General features: G+C 34.2%; 1 protein-coding gene across 2 annotated transcripts; it reads left to right on the top strand.

The window, feature by feature from the left end:
• The first annotated feature begins 12,568 nt into the window (after positions 1–12,568).
• On the top strand, positions 12,569–21,738 carry LOC112954151 (dystrophin-like). 2 transcript variants are annotated; one of them, XM_026047291.1, is made up of 5 exons: positions 12,569–12,793; positions 17,457–17,579; positions 18,928–19,065; positions 20,900–21,052; positions 21,680–21,738. In XM_026047291.1, exons 1-5 carry the CDS (start codon positions 12,647–12,649, stop codon positions 21,716–21,718), a joined length of 600 nt encoding a protein of 199 aa, XP_025903076.1. In that variant the 5' UTR covers positions 12,569–12,646; the 3' UTR covers positions 21,719–21,738. The 2 variants fall into 2 exon arrangements, with proteins under 2 accessions (XP_025903076.1, XP_025903077.1); XM_026047292.1 differs by lacking the exon at positions 21,680–21,738 and adding an exon at positions 21,403–21,573.
• The last annotated feature ends 441 nt before the right edge of the window (positions 21,739–22,179 follow it).

The raw sequence follows: 22,179 nt of genomic DNA, 5'->3' as shown, positions 1-22,179 counted from the left end.
TTTTATTTTAAATATCTGTGTTTTCATGTCAGTATGTTTTATTTATTATATCCAAAGGATGCTGTAAGTAAACTATCTAAGATAGGTAAAATAGCTTTAAAATACAGAAAAGAAATGGATGGCAGTAGCATATATTTGATATCATTGTAAGAAACAGAAGGCCTTAAGAGGGCACTGTTTCCTATTTTTTCTTTAGAAATTTTTTTTTACATTTAGTGTACAAAGAGAAACTGGTAAAACAGTAATGCCTGAAACATGAGAATAGTGGGATATTATTGATATTATATGCAGAATATATGAATATAAATATATTCATATCCACCCCAAATTTTCCATGCTTAAGCATATATCAGTAGGTTTTTTTATTACAGTTTGCCAGGTATTTATGATTTGATCCCACTTGGGATAGTGCATTTTACATTGTATTGCTGCTAAGGACAAATGGTTATTTGTTATAGGTTGTTTTTGTTCACTGCAATATTTTCATTGTTTCTAATGATCAGAATCACTAATATTATCACTATTTAGCTGAAGAAATAAGCTGTGTGCCCCTTCTATGGATTTACTTCTAGTTCTTCCTCTTGTCATGAGTTGTTAGTTCTGAGGGCATATTTAATGAATTTGGCGCATGAGAAACTGTATTTAGTGCAGAGGAAGCATTCTGAGGTTTCACTAGCAAGCCCCCGGATAGTGATAGCATGTGACAGGGAACACTTCATTGCTTATTCTCTGCGAAAATCTGTTTACACAAGGATAGTCAGATTTTCCTTACAGGAGAAGTAGCCATCACGAACTTTGATGAGTGTATGCCACTGTGGTAAGCAGTGTCATAAGGTGCAGAATGTGGGGGTTGTGCAAGAATGGGCATCAAAGGAAGATGAAACAAGGTTGGCTATGCAAGGGTTGTAGACATGAGAAAAGCACTGGGAATCAGGAGCAAAAAGGCATAAGGAAACAGTGATGGAAGATGGGGAGAACCAGGAAAAAGAAGCTTGGGATTATTATTATGTAGGGGACTGGGGACAACTTGCATCCTACTAAAGTGAAAGACATTTTTGATAAGGGAATGGGAGCGGGGCAAGACGTCTTGGTAAGGAGTGCGTCAGAGTGTAATGCAAACTATACAAATTGTTCCACAATGACCCAAGATAACCAAATTAACCCAAATAATCATTACTAAACCATTATTAAACCATTCCAATTTGCTTTGTAAAAATAATTTCAAGCTTCAAAGCAAACAGAAACGATCTAAAGAGCATTTAAAGAATATGATTCAGGAAGCAAAATCATTTGCTAAGAAAATCCAAACTTAACTATACAGGCTTAATTTGACATCATTCAGTAGCTTTTGTGTTGCAGGATTTTTGGTTTTCTTTGGCAGAGAATTATTTCTTCTGCGTAGTGTAGCTACACTGAAAAAAAAATGAGGTTTCCATATCACTTTTAAGCCATTAATATGAAAATATAGTATTTGTAGGTTTTGATATCTGTTCTTTGTCTCAATGAAAATCTACCAATTCATCTGTTTCAATATTTGCTATGTGTGACTTCAAAAGGGAGGAGGTTTGCTGAAGTTTGTTGCTAGGTCAGACTCGATGAATCATCATGAATATTGTTCTCTGAGGTGTTTTAATACTAACAGCAAAATTACAGGTATTGAGAGAACTAAGTGAATATTTATGATTATATTAAAAGTTCAACTTGCCTTGTAAAACTACTAGTTCAACTGTCACAGAAATATGCTATATAAATGGTACATTAAAACACTACAACTGAAGAGTTAAGGAAAACATGTTTTCTTTCTGCAGGTGACAGAAAAAAAGCAAGAGTTAGAGAAATGCTTGAAATTTTCTCGGAAACTGCGGAAAGAAATTAATGCTCTGACAGAATGGCTTGCAGCAACAGATGCAGAATTGACAAAGAGATCAGCAGTGCAAGGGATGCCTAGTAATTTGGATGCTGAAATTGCCTGGGGCAAGGTAACAATGTAACATTATACCTTTAGATATCTCATCTTATGCATATTTAAAAAGCTTGATAAACCAGCTGAATAAAAATTCTGTCATATAAATTGGTGGAACTTCATAACTGATAAGGTATTATCCCACCATAACATGACTGCTTAGAAAAATAACCATCTTATCTCTGCATATAGCACACTACACCTTTCATACTGCAGTAGTCTTCATCAAGATTAATTAAGAATTAGGATTTCTTTTTTGCCAAATGCTTTAAATTATCTCTCCAGTAGCTGTGCAAATAGAGATCTAAGTTGGTGCAGCTGGAGAGGGAGGCTTCTAGGTACCCTGCCACTTTTTCATGGTAAGAAAAGTGCTTGTTTAACAGTAGAATAGCCTCAGTAAATAAGTGAAGGATTGAGCATGTTAGAACGCTACATATTTCCTATGTTTAGGTAGCAGCCAAGAGATGGAGTATTTGATTTCTTACTCCTTTTATTTTGGAGTTCATTCATTTTCATTTTGGGAGTTTCTTAGCTTTTGTGAGTTCACCTTGAACTCTTGCGTTGAATGAAATTTGCCTCAAAATTACCCTTTGTGTCACAGATTAGATGAAAATTATACAGAATCACTGAGGAACTAGAAGAATTATTCATTGAGCTGTGCAGCTATGTGTGATGGCAGGACTTTAGCATGATGTCATTCACTACCAGCTAATCTAGTTTATATTCTGCATATGTAATGAAAATACATTTTAACTCAGAACATCAGCAAATTAGGCCATCATTATACACACATACCAAAATCTGTGCTTTTGAGAAAACTATGCTCAACATTATCCAAAGCTTCAAAAATTCAAATAACTGCATGCAGCCGGCAGCATTTTGAATAAGTGTTCCTGTATCAAATCTGACAAAACAAAGCAAAAATTTAATCAGGATTGTGTCTTTGTGTGAAGATTTACCATTTCAGCTTTGCTTAATAGGGAGAATTCTTTAAAAATCTTACCAGTTTCAACAAGTATTATAGAAAATTTCATGAATAATGTGCAGACAACTTCACTGCTTCTTCATAAGACTGTAGTGTTTTGAAGCACTGGTGTAAAATTTGCTTCGAGTTCCTTTTTGGTTTTTAGGGTTGTTGTTGTTTTATGTTTGTTTATTTGTTTGCTTTTGTCCTTAACTGCCACCTTCATGCTTCTGAGCTTGATAAGATGTCTCTAGCCTTGAAATACCGTTAGCTGATGATAGCAAACAAGTAACATGAAAAATTCTGATAGTTTACAGGTCTTCTGAGAGATAGGTAATCTTTTTTAATATCACTGTCCAAGAGTTACAATAGTTTTAAAAATATTATCTGAAAATATGTAAATAACAATTATTAGTGTTCTTTGCTTACTGTTCATTCAGGAACATTCATGCAGATGTGCACAGATACAGAACAGTTTAAATAGTAAGACTTGTTTTGAATATCATTTAATAGTTAGACATGAACCTTAACGTTTTATAAGTTGTATGATGAGATCTTAAAGTAAGATTGATGATCAGTGCAGTTATACAATGAGATGTCCTTGGTGTGTCTCATTCTTTGCTATAAGTGCTACATATTTCTATCTGACAATCAGGCAGGTAAAGCACACTACCTAGTAATTTTTAGAAATGCCTTAGAGAATTGTGAATTCTCATGAGAAACTGACACAAAAAGGGTTTCAGGAGAAACTGGGAACCAGCAAAATTTGCCTTCAGCTCCGGCTTGAACCCATCCCATGTGTCTCTTCTCATGTACTATCTTGGGTCTTCTGATTTAGTCATTTCAGCACAAAAGAAGAATAAATAAACAACCTTGTATGAAAACAGCTTCCTCTTGCTACACTGTGTGTTTATTAATATGATGACTTTCATAATTCCTTTCTCAGGTTTTTATTTTATGAGATCACAGCAAATATTGACATAAATATAAATGGATTTTAAATTTTGAACATACCAACAGCAAGTATAGGTTGCAGGTGATAGTTTTCCCACTAAGAGGCAGGAACCATATGCTATTACACAGACTTTAAACTCTTGCAAGGACTTGCTAAATCCCTCATGTCACTATATAGAAATCACTGAGGCATCATACAAAATAGTGCGTCAGTAATTCAGTCCTCTAAACCAGGATCTCACTATATCTGAATAATGTCACAGCTTTGTGCTTTGAGCCTCCTAGGAAAGTAAACTCCTGAAGGCCATAAGCAATGTAAAGAAAAGCACTAGGGGTAGAATGAGACCCAGTAGACTACCCTGGTAAGGAGAGTATTCAGAGGAAACAAGCACAGAAAATGGAGGAGGAGAGAGAACTTTGTTGTAAGAATGAATTGAAAATTGGATGTGTGCTGCTGTGGATATAGCTAGCGAGCGAGTGTGGGTTTTTTCTTTTTTTTTTTCTTTTTTTTTTTTTCCAATTCTATGCAGCACCAGGAAGCAGTTACATTTATTACTGCACTTTTTTTCTCATTCATTTTCAGTACCAAAGATTTTATTTAAAAGGTAAAGGAACTCAGAGGATTTCAAAGATAGAGATTAGAATAAAAGTATAATGCATGCAAAGATCGCCTTCAAGACATAAACAGCCAGAAATAAATGGGAAAGTCCACCTGGAATAGGAAGTGGCATTAATTAAAAAAAGGGATTAACATGATCATGAATGGAATTCTAGAATTTTTTAAAAGATACCATCAAAACCTTGCTGGCTGAATTATGTGAAAGATGTGCAATATCCTGGCAACTGTAAATCATACTTTGTTACTCAGAAGAGACAAGTTAAATATTTCCATTTGCATTCAGGTCTGTTATTGCAGATAGCAAACAGGATGTGTGAGTGGGGAAAAAAAAGTCATTAAATATGTTAGAAATTCTTTTATAAATAGAAGATTTAGTTAGTGAACACAGTTATCACTGAAGCCACTAGCTGTTCAGGGATTCATTTGTCTTTTAATCAGGAACTGGCCAGATAAAAAGTGAATTGCCATGGAACCATTCTCTCATAAAGGAAAAGGCAGATAGTAGTTCTGTATAAAATATCTGTACCAGTGCTTTAATATTATATTTGTAGTATTTAATATCAATGAGTATCAAATTAACTCAAAATATGCAGAATTACATTAGTGTACACATTTTAGCAATATATTTTCCATAAGGTAAAACAGTAAAATAAAATCATCTGAAAACTGTGCCCACTGATTCATGCTTACTGGTCAGAATACAATAAAAATAAGAAGTGTTTTGTATAAATAAAAAACACATTAATCAACCACTACAATGACTATAATCTCAGTTTCTGAATAATACTATAATCCCACCTATGAGATCTGAGCTTTCTAATTTACTTCTTTTAGAGGGTTTTGAATTGTTAGGATTACTTTTTAGCAATTTACAGTATGCAAACAATGTTGAGTCATATGAACCTTTCATCGATCACTTGCGGTTTGTGAAGCTTTTAAATCTACTACTATCACAGAATCACAGAATATTTAAGGTTGGAAGGGACCTCTAGAGTCCTTTATGCTGAGATGATTAATTCAGTCATCTTGTGCATCCATAAATAAAATAGATAAAATAAATGCACTGTTGCATGCAACTTTACACTTATTATGAATTGTCAGTTAAGACTTATCCCCGTACTTTTCAACAGCACAGAGTGTTCTGGCTTCTGCCCAATTTTCAAGCCATCTGAATTTGTTTTTCTTACATTAAGCTTTTATTTTATAACACTTTTCCTAAGGTTTTAATGACAGGAACTGGTATGGGGAATCTCAGCTTGTCTTCTTGCTCTCTCTGTCTCCACCTCCTTCTGTTGTTGTCAGGGTGAAATTAGAAACTGGTCGCCTGAGACTTGCTCTGTGTGCAGAATTTTATCAGGGATGAAGGATGTGTCTGACTACTCTCAGTTCTTGGGTGCCAGGTACCTGGTGCCTTTCCCTTGGCTGAGCTGTGATCATGGGCTTTCAGTAGTGGTGGAAATGCCCAGATTTGATCCACGCACCATCAGCATACCTCTGAAAAGCACAAGTGTGTTGAGATGATGATTCCTTTAACAACTTAGTATGTCAGTGAAACCTGAGTGAGTTCTTTGGGTCATAGAATTTCCACAGGGGGGTTTCCACAGTGATAGGCTGTACCAAATATACATAACAGGTGCTTCAAAAAAGTGGAGGTACAAGAGCTTCTCCCAAGAAGATATCACAGTAATATAACAGAAGCTGTGAAGCAACCTAACTGGAGAGATTGTCATCCTCTTTACCTTTGTTTTATCTGCTGTCAAATATAGTCCTATATGGAGACATATGTACAGAAAAGATAAGCATTATACATATAAATTTAATATAATCTCTATAATTTGTATGCATGTTTTAATGGGGTTGTCTTTCGTGTGAGTATTTATGCAATCTTTGTCTTTCAGCAAGTATTAAATACTTGGATATACGGTATTCTTTTAGAATAAAACAGTAATTATAAATTCAAGGAATTCATGCCTAAAAACCGTGAATAATTGAGATTTGAAATATTGGGGAAGATGGTATTTTTCCCTTTGATATTATGGTCAAGGATTTAATGTTTTTAAGAAGGAAGGTGGTAAGTGTCATTGATTATTTATCCTATTAGTTATGCGTGATCTCTTACTTGCTTATACACAAGAGTGTTAATTTACCTGCTATCTGAAGGTGCATCTCTGTTTTACATTATTTCTTTACTTTGAAAGAAACAACTTCTGGGAAAGTGTTTCTGCCATTTTTGATACATATCTGGAAGGAAATGTCAGCTTTTGAATAACAGTTTTAATTAGTAGACATTTAATTATCTGAACAGGCTGTATGCATTTCTAGCTAAGCCCAAGTCACAATCCATAATAAATGTGCTTAAGCCATTCTTTTTTAAATGAAAGTAAACCTTGCAGAAAAGGTAATTAAACTGATCAGAAGTCTTTATGCAGAGTTGAAGCTGACCTTTATTCTTTGTTTCAGTATTTTATGATCATATGTTTTGTCCCCTGTGAAATAACATAAAATTGTGTTGGAAAGGGGCATGTTGTTGTTGCTTTAGTCTGACAAAAACCTGTTGAAATTGAAACTCTGCTGCAGGTTCTCTTGTTCTGTAGTTTGTGGTTCATTAATAATCTCAACTAATCACATTTAGATTCTGTTATTACAATTCCTCAGTGCTTGAGCAAAGTGGTAGGATTTTGAAAATTCCTCCTACTTACTTACAAAATCTTTTCTGTGAAATAACATTACAAAATGAGATCATTAATTCTGTGAAGTACAGGAATGAAGCACAGTTTTAAATGTTACAGATGGTAAGTAAGTTGAAAGTGCTATTAAAATGGTATCATATTGAAAAGAGTAATTACTATGCCATCTTCAAATGGCATAGTACTTAAAAAATTTACTTTCTTAACAACACATAATTAACAAAATCATACTGATACATGGCTACAAGTGTTAGAGCATGGAGAAGATAAAGATGTAGTTCTACTTCAGTAGCAGTGTGTTAAAGAATTGTGATTGTGCTTTGATTAGATGTGGTTCTTTTTACAACATATTCAGGTTTTCTAAGAGAAATATAAGTCCCTGGAGACTAGTGATTCTTGCCTCTCTTCAGCTTACTTTGGTTTGTATTCACTTTGGATCACTGAATTTCTACACCAAACTTTATTTTATAAGCAGAGATCATACATGCCTGCATCATTTGAGATCAGATGATCAGGGAAATATTCAGGGAAATTTAACTCCTACTTTTTTTTTTCTCGTGGTTAGATGTTAAATTAGATAAAAATGAATTTTTGTGTCTCAGGTAAGCAAGAAGAGGATTATACTGTGAATTGTATCATTAGAACTTAGTATTAAATTTGTGTCTAAGTGTATGGGGCTTTGCTCCTTTTGCTAGACTTCTTGTGGGTTGCAAATGTTAAAAAAGGCTAATGACAGAAATATGTGAGACATCATTTAAGTCTGTTTATAAAAAAAAGATAAAAGAGTAAGGGTGTACTAGAAATCTGGGCTTGTAACAGTGCACCTGTATTTTAGTCACTCAAATGTTGAAATACCATGGATATAGCCTATTTTAGTATTCCAGTTTGCATGGTGAAATCCCAGGTGAGTGGAAGGAAACGATTTATTTCTAAAGGTAGATTTATCAGGACAGGAGAGCATGGCTTCTGTTGAAGAAGACTCAACTCAATGTGATAGGAATATGAAAATACTTTATATTAGTATTTTCAGCATAGCTCGCTAAGACTTGGCTTGTTATCATGTTGCTTTATGGTTGTCTCATTTATTTTGTGAACTTTATGTGCTATTTGATGGCTATGTAATTTTATTATATGCAAACTAACTTAAAACATCTCAATATAAATAAGGTAAAATGAGGATCAATGTATTCAAAATGGCTATTAAAGTGATATGTTGAGACAATGCATGCTTTTAAAGTTAAAACTATTATGAAAAATGATTATTTGAATATGAAAAACACAGTTTTATCAGAGCAGGAAAATAACTATTTGTTTTTATTTATTCCTCGCAGAACTCCTTACCTGCCTATAGGAAACAAGGTTTTTTTATTCCAGTATGAACTTAATGGATGCTTTAATATTTGATGTTCTTACTGTGGAGAATTTTTTATTTCTTGAAATGTTTATTTTTGATTCTTCTCTCCATAGGCAACACGGAAGGAGATTGAGAAACGCCAGGTGCATCTTAAGAGCATTGGTGATTTGGGAGAGCATTTGAAGTCAGTAGTGAAAGGAAAAGAAAGTCTAGTGGAGAATAAACTCAGTCTCCTGAACAGTAATTGGATAGCAGTAACCTCACGAGCAGAGGAATGGTTAAATCTATTACTGGTAAGAATACTGTATTTGTGCACCTAATTTATTAAGCAGGATTTTAATGTAAATACATAAAAAATATTTGGTGCCCGATTTTTAACCTTATGGGATTGGTTTTTCTGGTCTCCTAGAGTATGCTTATCTAATATCTAGATAGATGAACAATCAGCTTGATTATTTTTTTCTACAACTTTAACAATCTGGTTACATTTTTACCTAGTAACATCTCTGTGGATTCTTGTTCCCTGGGTCTTCCCTTCCATCACTGCATCAGTAGAGCTCTCCTGGATCACTCTTTGCCTTAGTGAATGAAAAGCAGTTTCTCCTCAGAGCCTTTAGTTATTTGAATATGAAACAAGTGAAGGAAATAGATGAATTGAATAAGTTTTGAAACCTGCCAGCTGCTTTTGACTGCATTACCATTGCTGTTTGGATCTCGAATATGGTTTGGAAGTAAATCCCCATGTTCATGTTGGTTTGGTTCACATGTGCATGACCTAGATTTTTTAAGGGGGCAACTTTGAGCTGTGATCTGATCCTTCAGACCAGTGTGAGCTTCCTTTGGACAGTTTTGTGGTGCATGTTTGGTGGGGAAACAAAATAAGTCTAGCCCAAAATCAAACCATAAACAACAAGGAATAAATAAAAGCCATATAATACAGATTTCAGAGCTGTTTTATACTCCTGGCAGGGTCTTAAGTAAATTCTCCTCTAAAGTTCATTCTGCCATGAAGAGATGACAATTTGAATGCATAAATGCAAAAGGTTTTAAACTGTTCATTCACTAGAATCCTTTACAAGATCTTCTGTGTTGTTGCTGTTGCTGAAATAATAGAAAAGCAGTTTCAAGCCATAGAAATTGAAGTGAATCTCAGGGTTGTATTAACCTTTATCGTGACTTCAGCATTTCAGAGCTTGACGTCTTAGAGCTCCACTAGAGTCCATGTGGCTGCCTTAAGAACACGTCTGGGACTGGCTTACAGCATACCCATGGGTCCTCTTCTGCTCTGTGTGGCATACAAGTGTATCTGGCTGGGTGTATTCTTTCTGGAAAACTTAAGCATTTCCTTCAGTATTATATAGGCACTCAGCTTTGATGTAGAACTGTTTAGAAGAAACATATAATGGATTTTTTGGACTTGTGCTCTCTCTTTCTCTGCTTTGGCTTCTTGTGATAGTATTTGCTAGAAGCCATGATAAAGAAGGTGTAAGTGAGGACACTGGTCCTTTATTATGCTTACTATTTTTAGAATAAAGTATAGATATGTCCAGTTAGTGGCCCAAAAGATGGTGCTGGGAAAACCTTCAATCTTACGTATACACATATGCACTGCACAGGGTTTAAAATAAAATACTGCAGTTTCTCTGCTAGGAAATAGTATTCTTTGTGACCAAAAAGAACAGCTCTGTAACATTTTTCGGTGACTGTTACTGTGACTCTGCTGAAGTATCCATATTCTTGTAGTCTATATTCAGAAAAACACATACTTCACTGGAAAATTCCAGGTGGACATACCTTGACCTCATTGTAGTGAGCTCACCAAGAGAAGATCAAAGGTTTTAAATTAAAACAAATAAACAAACAAACTAATCAGAATATCATCTAGAATAGCTTTTTAAAAGCAAACTCAAAGGAGAGAAGTTAAAACATAAATGAAAGCTTTATATACAAAGGTCTCCTTTCAGATTCTGATTTTGCAAGTGGATCCTTGTTTCTATCTTGGTTTCATTTAATTTAAGGGCTTCCCAAAATGGGTTCTGTAGCTGATTTCTACGAAGTTCTTGTCATCACAATGAGGCTGACTATCAGCTGCCTGCTCCTCTCAGCAGTCTCCTTGAGCTTCCAGCACCCGCTTCGTCCTTTGACCAGATCACCCTCCTCTTTGTCTGCCTGTTACTTTGGAAGCTTCTGCCTCTCCTATAATGTCTTTTCAAACAAATTATAATATAAATGAGGAATAAACAAATAAAAGATGTTCTCCTCCACAGAAGCAAGCACTTCCTGCAAAGTTAATTTTCATAATATGTGCATGCTTTCCACAGTTTGCATAATTATGGCTATTTCAATTCTGATTGCTTTCTTGTATGCAGTATTTACCTTTTTCATATACAGGACTATCAAAAGCACATGGAGGCTTTTGATCAGAAAGTAGCTAATGTCACGACTTGGATGTATCGTGCTGAAATACTGTTGGATGAATCTGATAAACAAAAACCCCAGCAAAAAGAGGAAATTCTTAAGGTAAAAAAAAAACGTGATTTTCTGGAAAGCATTAATTTGATTCTAAAAGCAACATGTCAAATCTAGTGGGTTTTGAAAGGTATTGCATTTTGATAGAATAACATTCTTTTTTTTTTTTTTTCCTGTGATGAAGCTAGCCTCTGGCAGCTTGTAGATTACTTAATAAATTGACATTGCTTAGCAGAATTTAAATCTCTGCAGAAGAAAAAACATATATATTATAAGGCTTGGGGACTTCATGGTGAGTAGAACAGCATCTCTTTAAACCTGTGTTTGCTGGAAATTCTCTCTTAAACACACCCGGTTTAAGAAAAAAGAAAACACTTTTTTCTCTATGATTTTGTTTTAAACTACTTTTCTATTTTCTGTGACACTGTTCTGATATCTGTTATATCTGCATTGGTTGTCTCTGTCATATGATTGTTTTAATTCTGTAAACTTTTTGTGGTGATGCCAGACTACCATCACAACATACAAGAATACTTTATGATGAACTGGCTGTGTTACATGAGGTCAGCGTACATACCAAAAGCATTATTTGGCCTGTTGCATCATTTGACCATCCAATTAAAAACTGGCTTCTCAGTAGAATGACTTTTAAAGTATCTCATACTGAGTAGCTTCTTTGTTTGACAGTAATAAAAAACTCTGAATTATCATTTATGTGGATTTTGTTTTTCTGCACAAAGCAGTGTGAGGCTTTATTTCGTATTCACTGCATGGTCAGTGCCCACTACCTGAGGAATGGTTTACAAATCAAAGAGAGAAGTGTATTGCTGACACTAACCTAAAGATAGTATTTCCAAAGGCAAAACTTCACAAATTCCAATGCAGCTGTATTTTCCAACTAGCCTGTACATAGAGCATAAATCAGTGCCTCATTGATCTCAGAAGAACAATCAAAGGACAGACTTTTGTAGGAGGATGAGAAATTTTACCACCATAATAAAGTACAATTATCTTTTCCATCAATACAGACATATATTTGTTTTGTACAGAGACATATCACACAGCAAGTGAAATGTAATTACTAAAGACCAACATTGTTCATGATTCTGTTATGTCGAAGTATCTCTTTGGGCCTGTGCTCTTATTAGGCTCTAACATTAAGACATCTAATGCAGAGGAAGATGGTATTGTTTTCCCTCTGTTTTTTGAAATAGGGGAAAGGCATATTGAAAAAGATCACACCAGTGTTTATCTGGTAATTTTTCTATACTCTACTATGATTCTGAATGATAACGAAGACAACGGCTATATATCCAGTGAGTTAGCAGCACTTCTTAGCTTTAGGACAAATAGAATAATCTAGTGCACTCTAAAATAAACTGAGGATTGAATTTTTAAGTAGTTGTGTAGAAACATTTTTTTCTGTAAATTTGAGACGTGAATAGAAATGTTGTGTAATGCATTTCTGCCGTGTTTTCACGCTTACTCATAATTATCTGAATTTGCTTTGTGGTTTTGCTCCCTATTCCTTTGCACACTCTCTCTCTCTCTCTTTCTCTCTCTTTGCATTTATTACTAACTTCAAGCCCTGTCTCTTGCTCACGGACTGTAGCGCTTAAAGGCTGAGCTGAATGATATGCATCCAAAGGTGGACTCTGTGCGTGACCAGGCAGTAGACTTGATGACAAACCATGGAGATCACTGCAGGGAAGTAATAGAGCCTAAACTGTCAGAGCTCAACCAACGATTTGCAGCTTTATCACAAAGAATTAAGAGTGGAAAGGTAGGAGGAACTGCTTCCATGGGGAAATACATACAAAATGGGATTTATATAAGGTACAGAATTACAGCTATGTGGGGAATTGCAACTTTTTAATGTTGGGTGTTCACATTAAAAATAAATAAATATATAAAAAGTAGATCCTTATAAATTTAAGAAAAAAGTGAGGTTTTGGGGTTTCAGCATCTAAGATCTTCCTCTCTTCACTATTTCATCATTAGAAATACTTGGTGGATTTATAGGAGTATAACATTGATTACTTCATGAACTTGAATGTCTTCTTGGAAGTGGTAAGATTAGGTCTTCTCAAAGCATGAGGGTTTTTGTTTGTTTGTTTGTTTTTATTTAATGGAGATTAGGTTTCGGGGAGTAGTTTTCATACTAAATGAACCTAATCTTTTCCTATGAGGCTGTGGCTTCACCAAGGTTTTGTACATATACAGATTATATCAACTGTACTTCATCTATTCATCTGGTCTACTAGTTTGAGTGTTTTACTGAACCTAAATTTTATATGGATTAAGTCATTTTCAGCCAAGTTTTGATTTCTGAAGTGGGATGAAGGAGGACATAAGATACCTCTTTACTCCATTGCATTTACTGCCTTTATCACAGAGATCAATGTGTAAGGGGTGGAGAACTGAAGCAGGCAGCCATGTGGGTTGGTATGTAGGATCCTGATCTTAGCTTCTAACTGTGGTGGCTAGTGCAGTAGCACTGGAAATAAATGTGCAGAGGACCAGGAGCAGAGCAGGAAAAAAAGCACAAATCTCCTGAGCTCCAGTGCTGTGCACTATTTAAGTGCTTTCCTTTCTTGTGTTTCTGGACGGCTGCAGCATACTTAAGAAAGTGTAATGGTAGAATGGATTTTACATTCTCCTACACACAAAAAAAAATCTTTTAAGGTGTAATTACTACACTACAGTACTACTGTTTCCTGAATTCTGTCTTAGGGTTTGTGGGTTTGTTGTTGTTGTTGTTGTTGGTTTTTTTTTTTTTTTTTTTTTTGTCCTTTAGTAATTTAATTTCCTCCTAGAACACACGACCCTCATGTAAACACCATACAATGATGTCAAAAACTGTTAAGCCTTAAAAAAAACATGAACAAAGGCACACGGTCTTCATCTGCTAACTTGGGTGCTCAATACCATATGTAATCAGCGCATTCTTTGTGGCATGCTTGGGTTTATTTCAGTTGCATTTCTGGAACAGAAAAGAGTATGCCCTGTGAAAAATGCTTCATGCAAGAAGATGTGGAGTAATGGAAATGTTGGAAATGTTCAAGAGATATACAGGGATACAATCCAGGGTTTCTTCTTCAAAATTGTAATTGAATTGTGCACTAACGAACCATAAAAATGAACAGTGGCATATGGTTGGTATCATTAAAATTAACAGCAGCATGATTCACATTAAATTCAAGGTTTGTACAAAAAAAAAAAAAAGGTTATTTATGAGTCCATTGGAAAGCTATTTATATAACTTATCATTTTAAAATATATCTTATTTCTGTGTTTGAAGAAAAAATATTCAGAAAATATTTGTTACACTTGATAATTCTTTTTCTGTAACTGGAGTAGTACATGCGAGTAAACTGCTGGATTGTTGAAGTCTAATGTAATATTTAGCTAGAGGCAAAAGTTGAAAATATTCTTTGTTTTGTAAGTGCTAACAAAGTCTGACTGCATTATTTTGTCTTTTCTAGCTGATTTCATCTGGATGGTTTCTAATCATTTTGCAGTTCAAAGAAGTGTGTGTTATTTAGCTAGTTTGTGCTAGTTTGTTCCACCAATCTATTTTTCTTTTATTATAAATTTCTGCATGACATCGAACAAAAGACCATTTTCAAAAGAATCAACTTTTCCTAGGTCATTTTAACATAAGAAAATATTAAGTAAAAATCTAGTTGGAGGTCATGATTAATGGTCTTATGTAAAAATGACAAAGTTGTTATAACTTTTTCCTGTCTTTTTATTAGAATCCTCTATTTGGAATTATATGGATCATTAACATTTGAAAACGTTGGAGATGCACAGGATCTTAAGCAGAAAAATATGTATCTTTTTCCAAAGATTCTATGATTCTGTTAGTACATTTTCACTGGATTACTTTGCTGCTACCAGACTATTGCAGCAAAGGGAATTCTTGATATTGGTTAAAGCTATTTCTAACTTGATTTCTCTTTTTGAGAGAGTGCATGGGCACAAAAATTCCTGCCACTGCTGCTTGTGCAGTGATTGTACTGAATGAGGACAGAGCATGAACTTCAGCTAATTGCTCAACTGCGTCATGAAGACCACTCAGCTTCATCTCAAGGCCCTGAAACCTGCCACATAGTTGTGATATGGTTAATATGGTCTCTCTGTTTTGTCACCTTGACTGATCAAGTGGGTCATTTTACAGGGAGAAAGAGTGCAAGTCTCTTGTAATCTGCAGATGACAACTTAACTTTCCTTTGGGAAAATCATTTTGGCACAAAGCCGAAACAACTGTGCTGTGTCATGTTTTATTCTTTTCATTTGTTGTAAGGCAATCTGGAGTTCCCTCTGTTTTACCATGCATTACAAAGTGCTCCAAGGCATCCAGGGCTGATACAGTCTTTAGGATATTGAGAAATTATTGTTTGGCTTAAGAAACAGTGGGACGACCTGTAGATGATTTATGCTGTTTCCGTTGTGCACTGTTAGAATACATATATGGGTTCAGTCAAAGAAGGAGAAAAACATGCTCGTCAGGAACAAGTTTTTATCAATGTGCAATCTGCGAGCATGTTAGTCTTCCTCATGGTGCTGGCTCTCATTTTCATCCAAAAAAGATTATAAAGCTCCTTGTTCAAGGTGAAGTGGAATGGCAGCGTGCGCACTGAGCTTTGTATGCTAGACACCCAGCAGGATGAGGGAAAGAATTTTATTTGTCATTCAGTGCCTAGAAGACACAATCTTAGGGAATGGACAGCTAGGGTTTGATTGGCAGAGGTAGTTTATAGTAATAGGTAAATAGGTACTGCATAAGACAGACAAAAATGTGTCTGTGTTCTTGTCTGTACTGCTGACTTGATGTATGATTTTGGATAAATGACTAAATTGCTGGATTCCATGTTTAGTCCACTTGTAGAATCAAAGAAACTATAAGAAACTATATTTTCCTTTTCCATGATTTCAGCTTTATGGTCTGAAAAGTTGTTGTTCTTTTATGTCTTGTAGTGAGGTTTAAGTACTTTTGAAGACATCCTCCAAAGCACTTGAGAAGAAATGACTGAATCGTTAGCTTTTATTCTATATTAACTATTCAGTTAACATGTTCTTCAAGCATAATTTTGAACTTGATGAAAATTTGGGAGCACAAAATGGTTATCTATAATTATTGTACATTATTATATTTCTATTAATATGCAAAATATTTGACTTGAAAATGATGAACCAGATACAGTTAAGGTGTTTTCACCCAAAGTCTTGTGGTTCATCTGCAGACAGCTCAGAATAGGTTACAGATCCTCTGGCTCCACCGGATGTCCAGTCTACCTTGTTTCAACTAATTAGCTGTTTCTTATAATTTTCCCTTGCATTTTATAATAAATATCAGTCAGACTGGAAAGAGAATAAAAAAGAATTGATCAGAATGCAATGTACTTTTGACTTTATCTAGTGGAGTTTTTACATCTTCTATCCAAAGTTTGTAAAACATCATAAATTACCATCAGTAATTACCTTTAAATGTTGTTCAGGAATCATGAGGTATTGGTTGCTTGATATTGCATTTATACCTGTGGAGAGAAAAAAGCTTTTACTGTTAATACTTTGCAATGCACAATAAATTGTGTGTGAGACTATATATAGACAGGTTTCAGGTAGATAAAGTAATGAAAAAGATGGTGTATTACTGTTAGTAAGTAGCCTGTGTCTTTTTAGTTTTTAAAACTGAAGTCAATGTAACAAGATGAAACATTGTAATTAATATTGTGCATCATTTTAGTGAGAATTTCCTCTGTTTTGTGTAGATTGAGGTTTTTTTGTTATCTTTTTTTGTTGAAAATTTTGTGAATCGTATCTCTTTTAACGAGATTGCTTTGTTTTCATTTTCATGCATTACAAAATATTTTTAGAGGAATATCTTGTGAGAAGATAATCTGTCTTTTGTTTTGAGCTAGTGATTGTATAATTCACCTGGCACTTTAGTTATTCTTTGTGACAGAGCAATGATTTCAAAACACTGAAACAAATTTTCATGACATTGTAGTAGTAGGTGGTTATTCAGCTGTATGGATTGCTTGTTGCAGTGAGTAATTTCTGACAAACCAGATTTAGCCAAGGAGTGCCAAGGTCTAATTTCTTAGATAAACTGATAAGTAACACCACTTATTTGAACCCCGTTTAGCACACAAACGCGAGACTATCAGAGTGCTTTGTAATCTTCACTCATCATTGTTATATTGATCTTTAGTTCTATAGAATTGTTCTATTTTCTTATATGGAAATTCTACAGAATTGTTAAATACATATCTTTATTTGTATCTTTGGATACTCTGAGGCTATATGGTATAGCAATAATTTCATATTACAAAAAGTCTATCAGAAATTTTGCAGTAAGAGGTAGAACAGAGGTCTGTCTTATGTTAAACTGTTAAGTATATGATTTAAATTAGCAATCTGTCTGTCTCCCATTTTAGCCCTCCACTCCTTTGAAGGAATTGGAGCAATTTGACTTCGATATACAAAAATTGCTTGAACCACTGGAGGCTGAAATTCAGCAAGGGGTGAATCTGAAAGAGGAAGACTTCAGTAAAGATATGGTAAATTGGTTGAAATGGAAATCTGAGTGAAGTAGGAAAGGAGGCAAATAAAACCTGGCTGACAATTAGAAGCTTCTGTATCTGCTTTTGGATCTTTAGATATTGATTGTACATGCTAATATATGATTAGCATGCTAATATATTATAATTGCAGAGATCCCAGGTTAGAATCCACTAAGTATTTTACTGATACACTTGCTGTTTGTCTTGATGTCTTGAACCATGTAAAAATAACACAGCAAAGCGGGAATGTTATCTACAGGCACTGCACTGTGACAGAATATGACAAGGATATTAAAATTTCTGTAGCAGTAGAAAGATCAAGAATACTCAGAATGGCACATCTATTTGGGTAATACACCAAGAGAAGAGCTTCACTATAGACAAATAATAGATGATGATTCTGTGAAATAAAATGCTGCAAATGCCAATTGGTTCTTAACAGATCTGATCATACTATTTATTTTGAATATTTTGTGGCGAATAGTTTGTGGCAGTTGTATGTTTTATTACTTATATAGTACTCGTGAATCAAGTATGTGTTGTTTGCATGTTTGTGCAAATTAAAAAAAAAAAGAAAAAGGAGTAGTAAAATGTTACTGTGCTTCACTACTATCTGGATTCTATTCAATTTAACTAATTCTTCAAATATTTCTATTTTATGTCCCTGGTGAAAGAAATCTTTGCATGACCTTTATTTATTTATTTATTTTCCAGGGGAAAAAAATAGTGGCTGTTTAGGGCAGTGTTTTTTTGTGAATTTTGAGTGAACTTTGAGTGAATGAAGTTAAGTTGTAGTGTTAAGTCATAGTGGAGCATATTTTGTTCCTTTTTTTTTTACATAAAATGTTCAGGTATAGTTGAAGTGATTTGCTTTGAAATGCAGTGGCACAGATTCATCATCTCTATTAAAAATGCTTAGTTGTACTTTTCCCCTGCCAGAATAGTAACTTTGCATTGTGATGATACTGTTACATGAGGTGTTTAGGAATCACATGGCTTTCTAGTGTAGTAGCAATCACTTAGAGTATTTTAGATGTTTATCTTTTTATTGTAAAGTAAAATCGATTTAATTTTTTTTGCATTTAGTACTTTCATCTTGTTATCCTGGATGCTGCATAAAATCTAATCTCAAACATCTGTAGGATTTCAAATGCTCTTTTACCACTCAAGTACCTAAATGTGTTGTAGAACACAAGTAAAACCTATTGTGTCTTCAGTATAGAACTGTAAATGGATGCTAGGTGATTCCTTAGTAATGAAAATGCAGGCTTTTAATGTCTATATTTCCTAGTATTTAGATAATAAATAGGTTTAAATACTTATTATATGTTATTTTTTAAATCAGAGTGAAGACGATGAGAGCACAGTAAAAGAATTGCTGCGAAGGGGAGATACTCTTCAAAAGAAAATCACAGATGAGAGAAAACGGGAGGAAATAAAGATAAAACAACAGCTGTTGCAGACTAGACATAATGCTCTCAAGGTATAGGAGATAAAGTTATAAGCCCATGCTACTAAACCTGTTTTTTACCTTTATTCACAGCAATGTCGTATTAAGTTAAATGAAACCTCAGTACTATTTAGTGAATAGTCATTTATAACAATTCACCTCTAAGCATAGGTTTGTTTATAGATGTCTCTTGATGCCTTTGGAAAGATGTATTAAGTGTTCAGATTAAAAGATACTGTTTTGTCCCTAGTTTTTACTATTTTGTCACTGATGACTGCCAGTTGAACTACGGAGATGTCTCTGTTAATAATTACTTTTTTTTTTTAACCCTGTGTGCATGTTCTGACTTTCTGCAACTTTGAAGACCTTACTTAGAATCATTTCTCATAAATTTATATTTTTAGTTGTAGAACACCCTCATCCTACTGAACATAATGATATTTTCAGCTAAGGGGCTGAAAACCAAAGAATATATCAAAATCCTTTTTTATAATACTGCTGAGTATAGTTGCCTGGTACTGTGCCTGCAAACATCCACAGTGCAGTGTATTTGAACATAACTGAGTGTCCTCTTCTCAGGAAAAAAATGTGAGGACAGAAAGAACCATAGCTGGACGATCACCTTAGTTACCTAACTGGAGCTGTGGACTCTGGCTAGTAGAAGAATTTGTTTCCCTCTATCCTAATTGTTAGTATTTTGCAGGGGAAGACATTTTCCTCTTGAAAGATGCCATTTTTTTTATGACTCTAGAAATATGGCATGATGGCAATGTAGTATTACTGATTTACAGGTAACATCTTTTCTTAGTGTGTGGATTTCATTTTAATTTTACTGACATTTGTGAATTCAGCAAGCAAATAGATAAAAGATACAGTTGTTTTCTTCACGTTTAAAAGAAACTAGATATGTATTATATTTATTAGATTTTTTGAGTGATTGAAATTAGATGCAAATAATAATATTTTCTTAAGTGAAATATGAAATTTGTTCTCCAAAATCTGCTTTTCACCAGATAAGCTTACTGGCCACATAAGCTTACTGACCATATATATGGAATAGAGTGATTGATTTTGAGGAACACAATTAAGGCATTCAATCCTGTCAAATAAAATTCAAGAACAGTCTAAGCAAATTCATTTTAATATTTTTACATAAAGTGTATTGGCTATGTTTTAAGTTATTTGCCAGTAAGTTACTGTAGTGAATATATTTTCTGAATTCTGCATGAGTGAATTTAAATAGTTGAAAGAAATTCACATAGAGTATTTTTGTATCGATTATAGGAGATGAAATAACATTTTTAAACATCCTGTTAAAGAGAAGTTTTAATTCTTCTATAAAGCAACTGAGTCTTAAACACAAGACATTTACTTTATAAATTATCTTTAATTTTAAAAACAGAAAACTTGTCTTTACATGTTATTCTGTGTGGAAACGATTTTCCTTTGAGCAGCTACAGAGTTGGCATGCAGGCTAACATATCACAAGAGACCACAAAGCACAGTAAGCCCACTTATTCCTAGATATTAAGTAGTCTGTGTTTCCATCTATCCAGTAAGTATTTCTGAGTAGAAGTATTCCATATAAAATGTTGACATTTATATATAGTATTTTTTTCTCTGAATATTGGTGAATGCATCAGTTGTTTAGTCAGCATGTGAAAAAAAAAATGAATTAGGGAATCTCCTTCAATGGGAAAAAATCATCTGCATTAAATTGAGGAAATTTTTTTTGTTGATTTAGATGTCCACACTTAATTTTTAAAATGTTATGCACTTTTCATTTTTTCTCTTCAGTGTCCACACATTGATATCCATATTTTATAAACCGTTAATTTGTATCTAATAATGTCTGCACTGTGAACAGGACTTGAGATCTCAAAGAAGAAAAAAGGCTTTAGAGATTTCTCATCAGTGGTATCAGTACAAGAGACAGGCTGATGACCTAATGACATGGCTGGATGACATTGAGAAAAAGTTAGCCAATCTACCAGACCCCAAAGATGAGCAGAAGCTAAAGGTAATGTTGTTGTGGGATGGGAACAGTAGATTTTTTTAGTGATATTTTATGAATTTAAAAGAAACAAATAAAATATTCAGATAGATATAAAAAAACAAACAAATCAGTACTTTATTTCTGTCTTATAAAAACACAAACAAAAACCCTTCTCACACTACTTCTTCAAATGGATTTTTGAAATTTTGCTATATATATCTTGTATTCATCTGTTATGTAGAATACTATATACTTGATTTGAAAAACACTAAATGAAAGATCCTGCTAATAATTTGAAAACTGTGCAATGTATTGAAAAGCATCAAATGTTTTCTAGTAAACATTGTAATTGATTTTATGTATCTTTGTTCCAGATGAACAAATGACTTACCGATATATGGATGACCACTTTCTCATGCTAGCACATTCATTTTCATCAGAACATACTCATATGTCACTGTCAAACTCTCTAGATTTATTTACATACTGTCTAAGGTTTTCCTACTTTATTTTGCATCGTCTTTCTTTGCTTCATTCTCTGTTGAGTTTCCCACAGAGTGAAAAAGGAGCTAAGTAATTCATTTAGAAAAGTAATATTTTTGTGAACTTTTGTCTAAACACTAGTTGTCCTGAATATACTGATCCTTACAGATACAGGAAATTCTCCAATTGCCCATCAGAGTGCCCTAGCAAGAATCAGGAAGTGGAAACTGTTGGCCTTTGCTAACTGATTTTCAAGATATACTAGTTGTTACCGCCTCTACAGACAGTCTACACGGAGGTTCTCCAATTTAAGTTATGTTTGTTTTGTCTAACTGTAAAATAAGACATGAAATAACTGTACACTTTAACTGTAACAATAAAACAGAAATGGAAACTCTGAAAAAAGTATTTTGCTAATTCTAAGTTGATGGATCTAGTTAGCTAACTGTCCTGGGCCCTGTATTGGTTTTGCTCACTAGGAGATTGGTGGAGAGTTGGAGAAGAAGAAGGAAGATGTGAATGCGGTGCACAGGCAAGCTGAGCGCTTGTCTAAGGATGGGGCTGCAAAAGCAGTGGAGCCAACCCTGATTCAGCTCAGCAGGCGCTGGCGAGATTTTGAGAGCAAATTTGCTCAGTTTCGAAGACTCAACTATGCACAAATTGTGAGT

The sequence above is a fragment of the Nothoprocta perdicaria genome, unplaced genomic scaffold (genome assembly GCF_003342845.1).
Source record: "Nothoprocta perdicaria isolate Ctin4 unplaced genomic scaffold, notPer1 scaffold_49, whole genome shotgun sequence".
NCBI classification, from domain to species: Eukaryota; Metazoa; Chordata; class Aves; order Tinamiformes; family Tinamidae; genus Nothoprocta; species Nothoprocta perdicaria.
The sequence above is the reverse complement of the archived record's forward strand: the minus strand, read 5'-3'. Positions and strand labels throughout refer to the sequence as shown.

Bases quoted from the DNA above. Each gene is read 5' to 3' on its own strand.
- LOC112954151 (XM_026047291.1), top strand. From the start codon at position 12,647: ATGCATCCAAAGGTGGACTCTGTGCGTGACCAGGCAGTAGACTTGATG. The intron at 17,580-18,927 runs GTAAATTGGTTG...TTTTTAAATCAG, and splicing joins AAGACTTCAGTAAAGATATG to AGTGAAGACGATGAGAGCAC. The intron at 19,066-20,899 runs GTATAGGAGATA...CACTGTGAACAG, and splicing joins CTAGACATAATGCTCTCAAG to GACTTGAGATCTCAAAGAAG.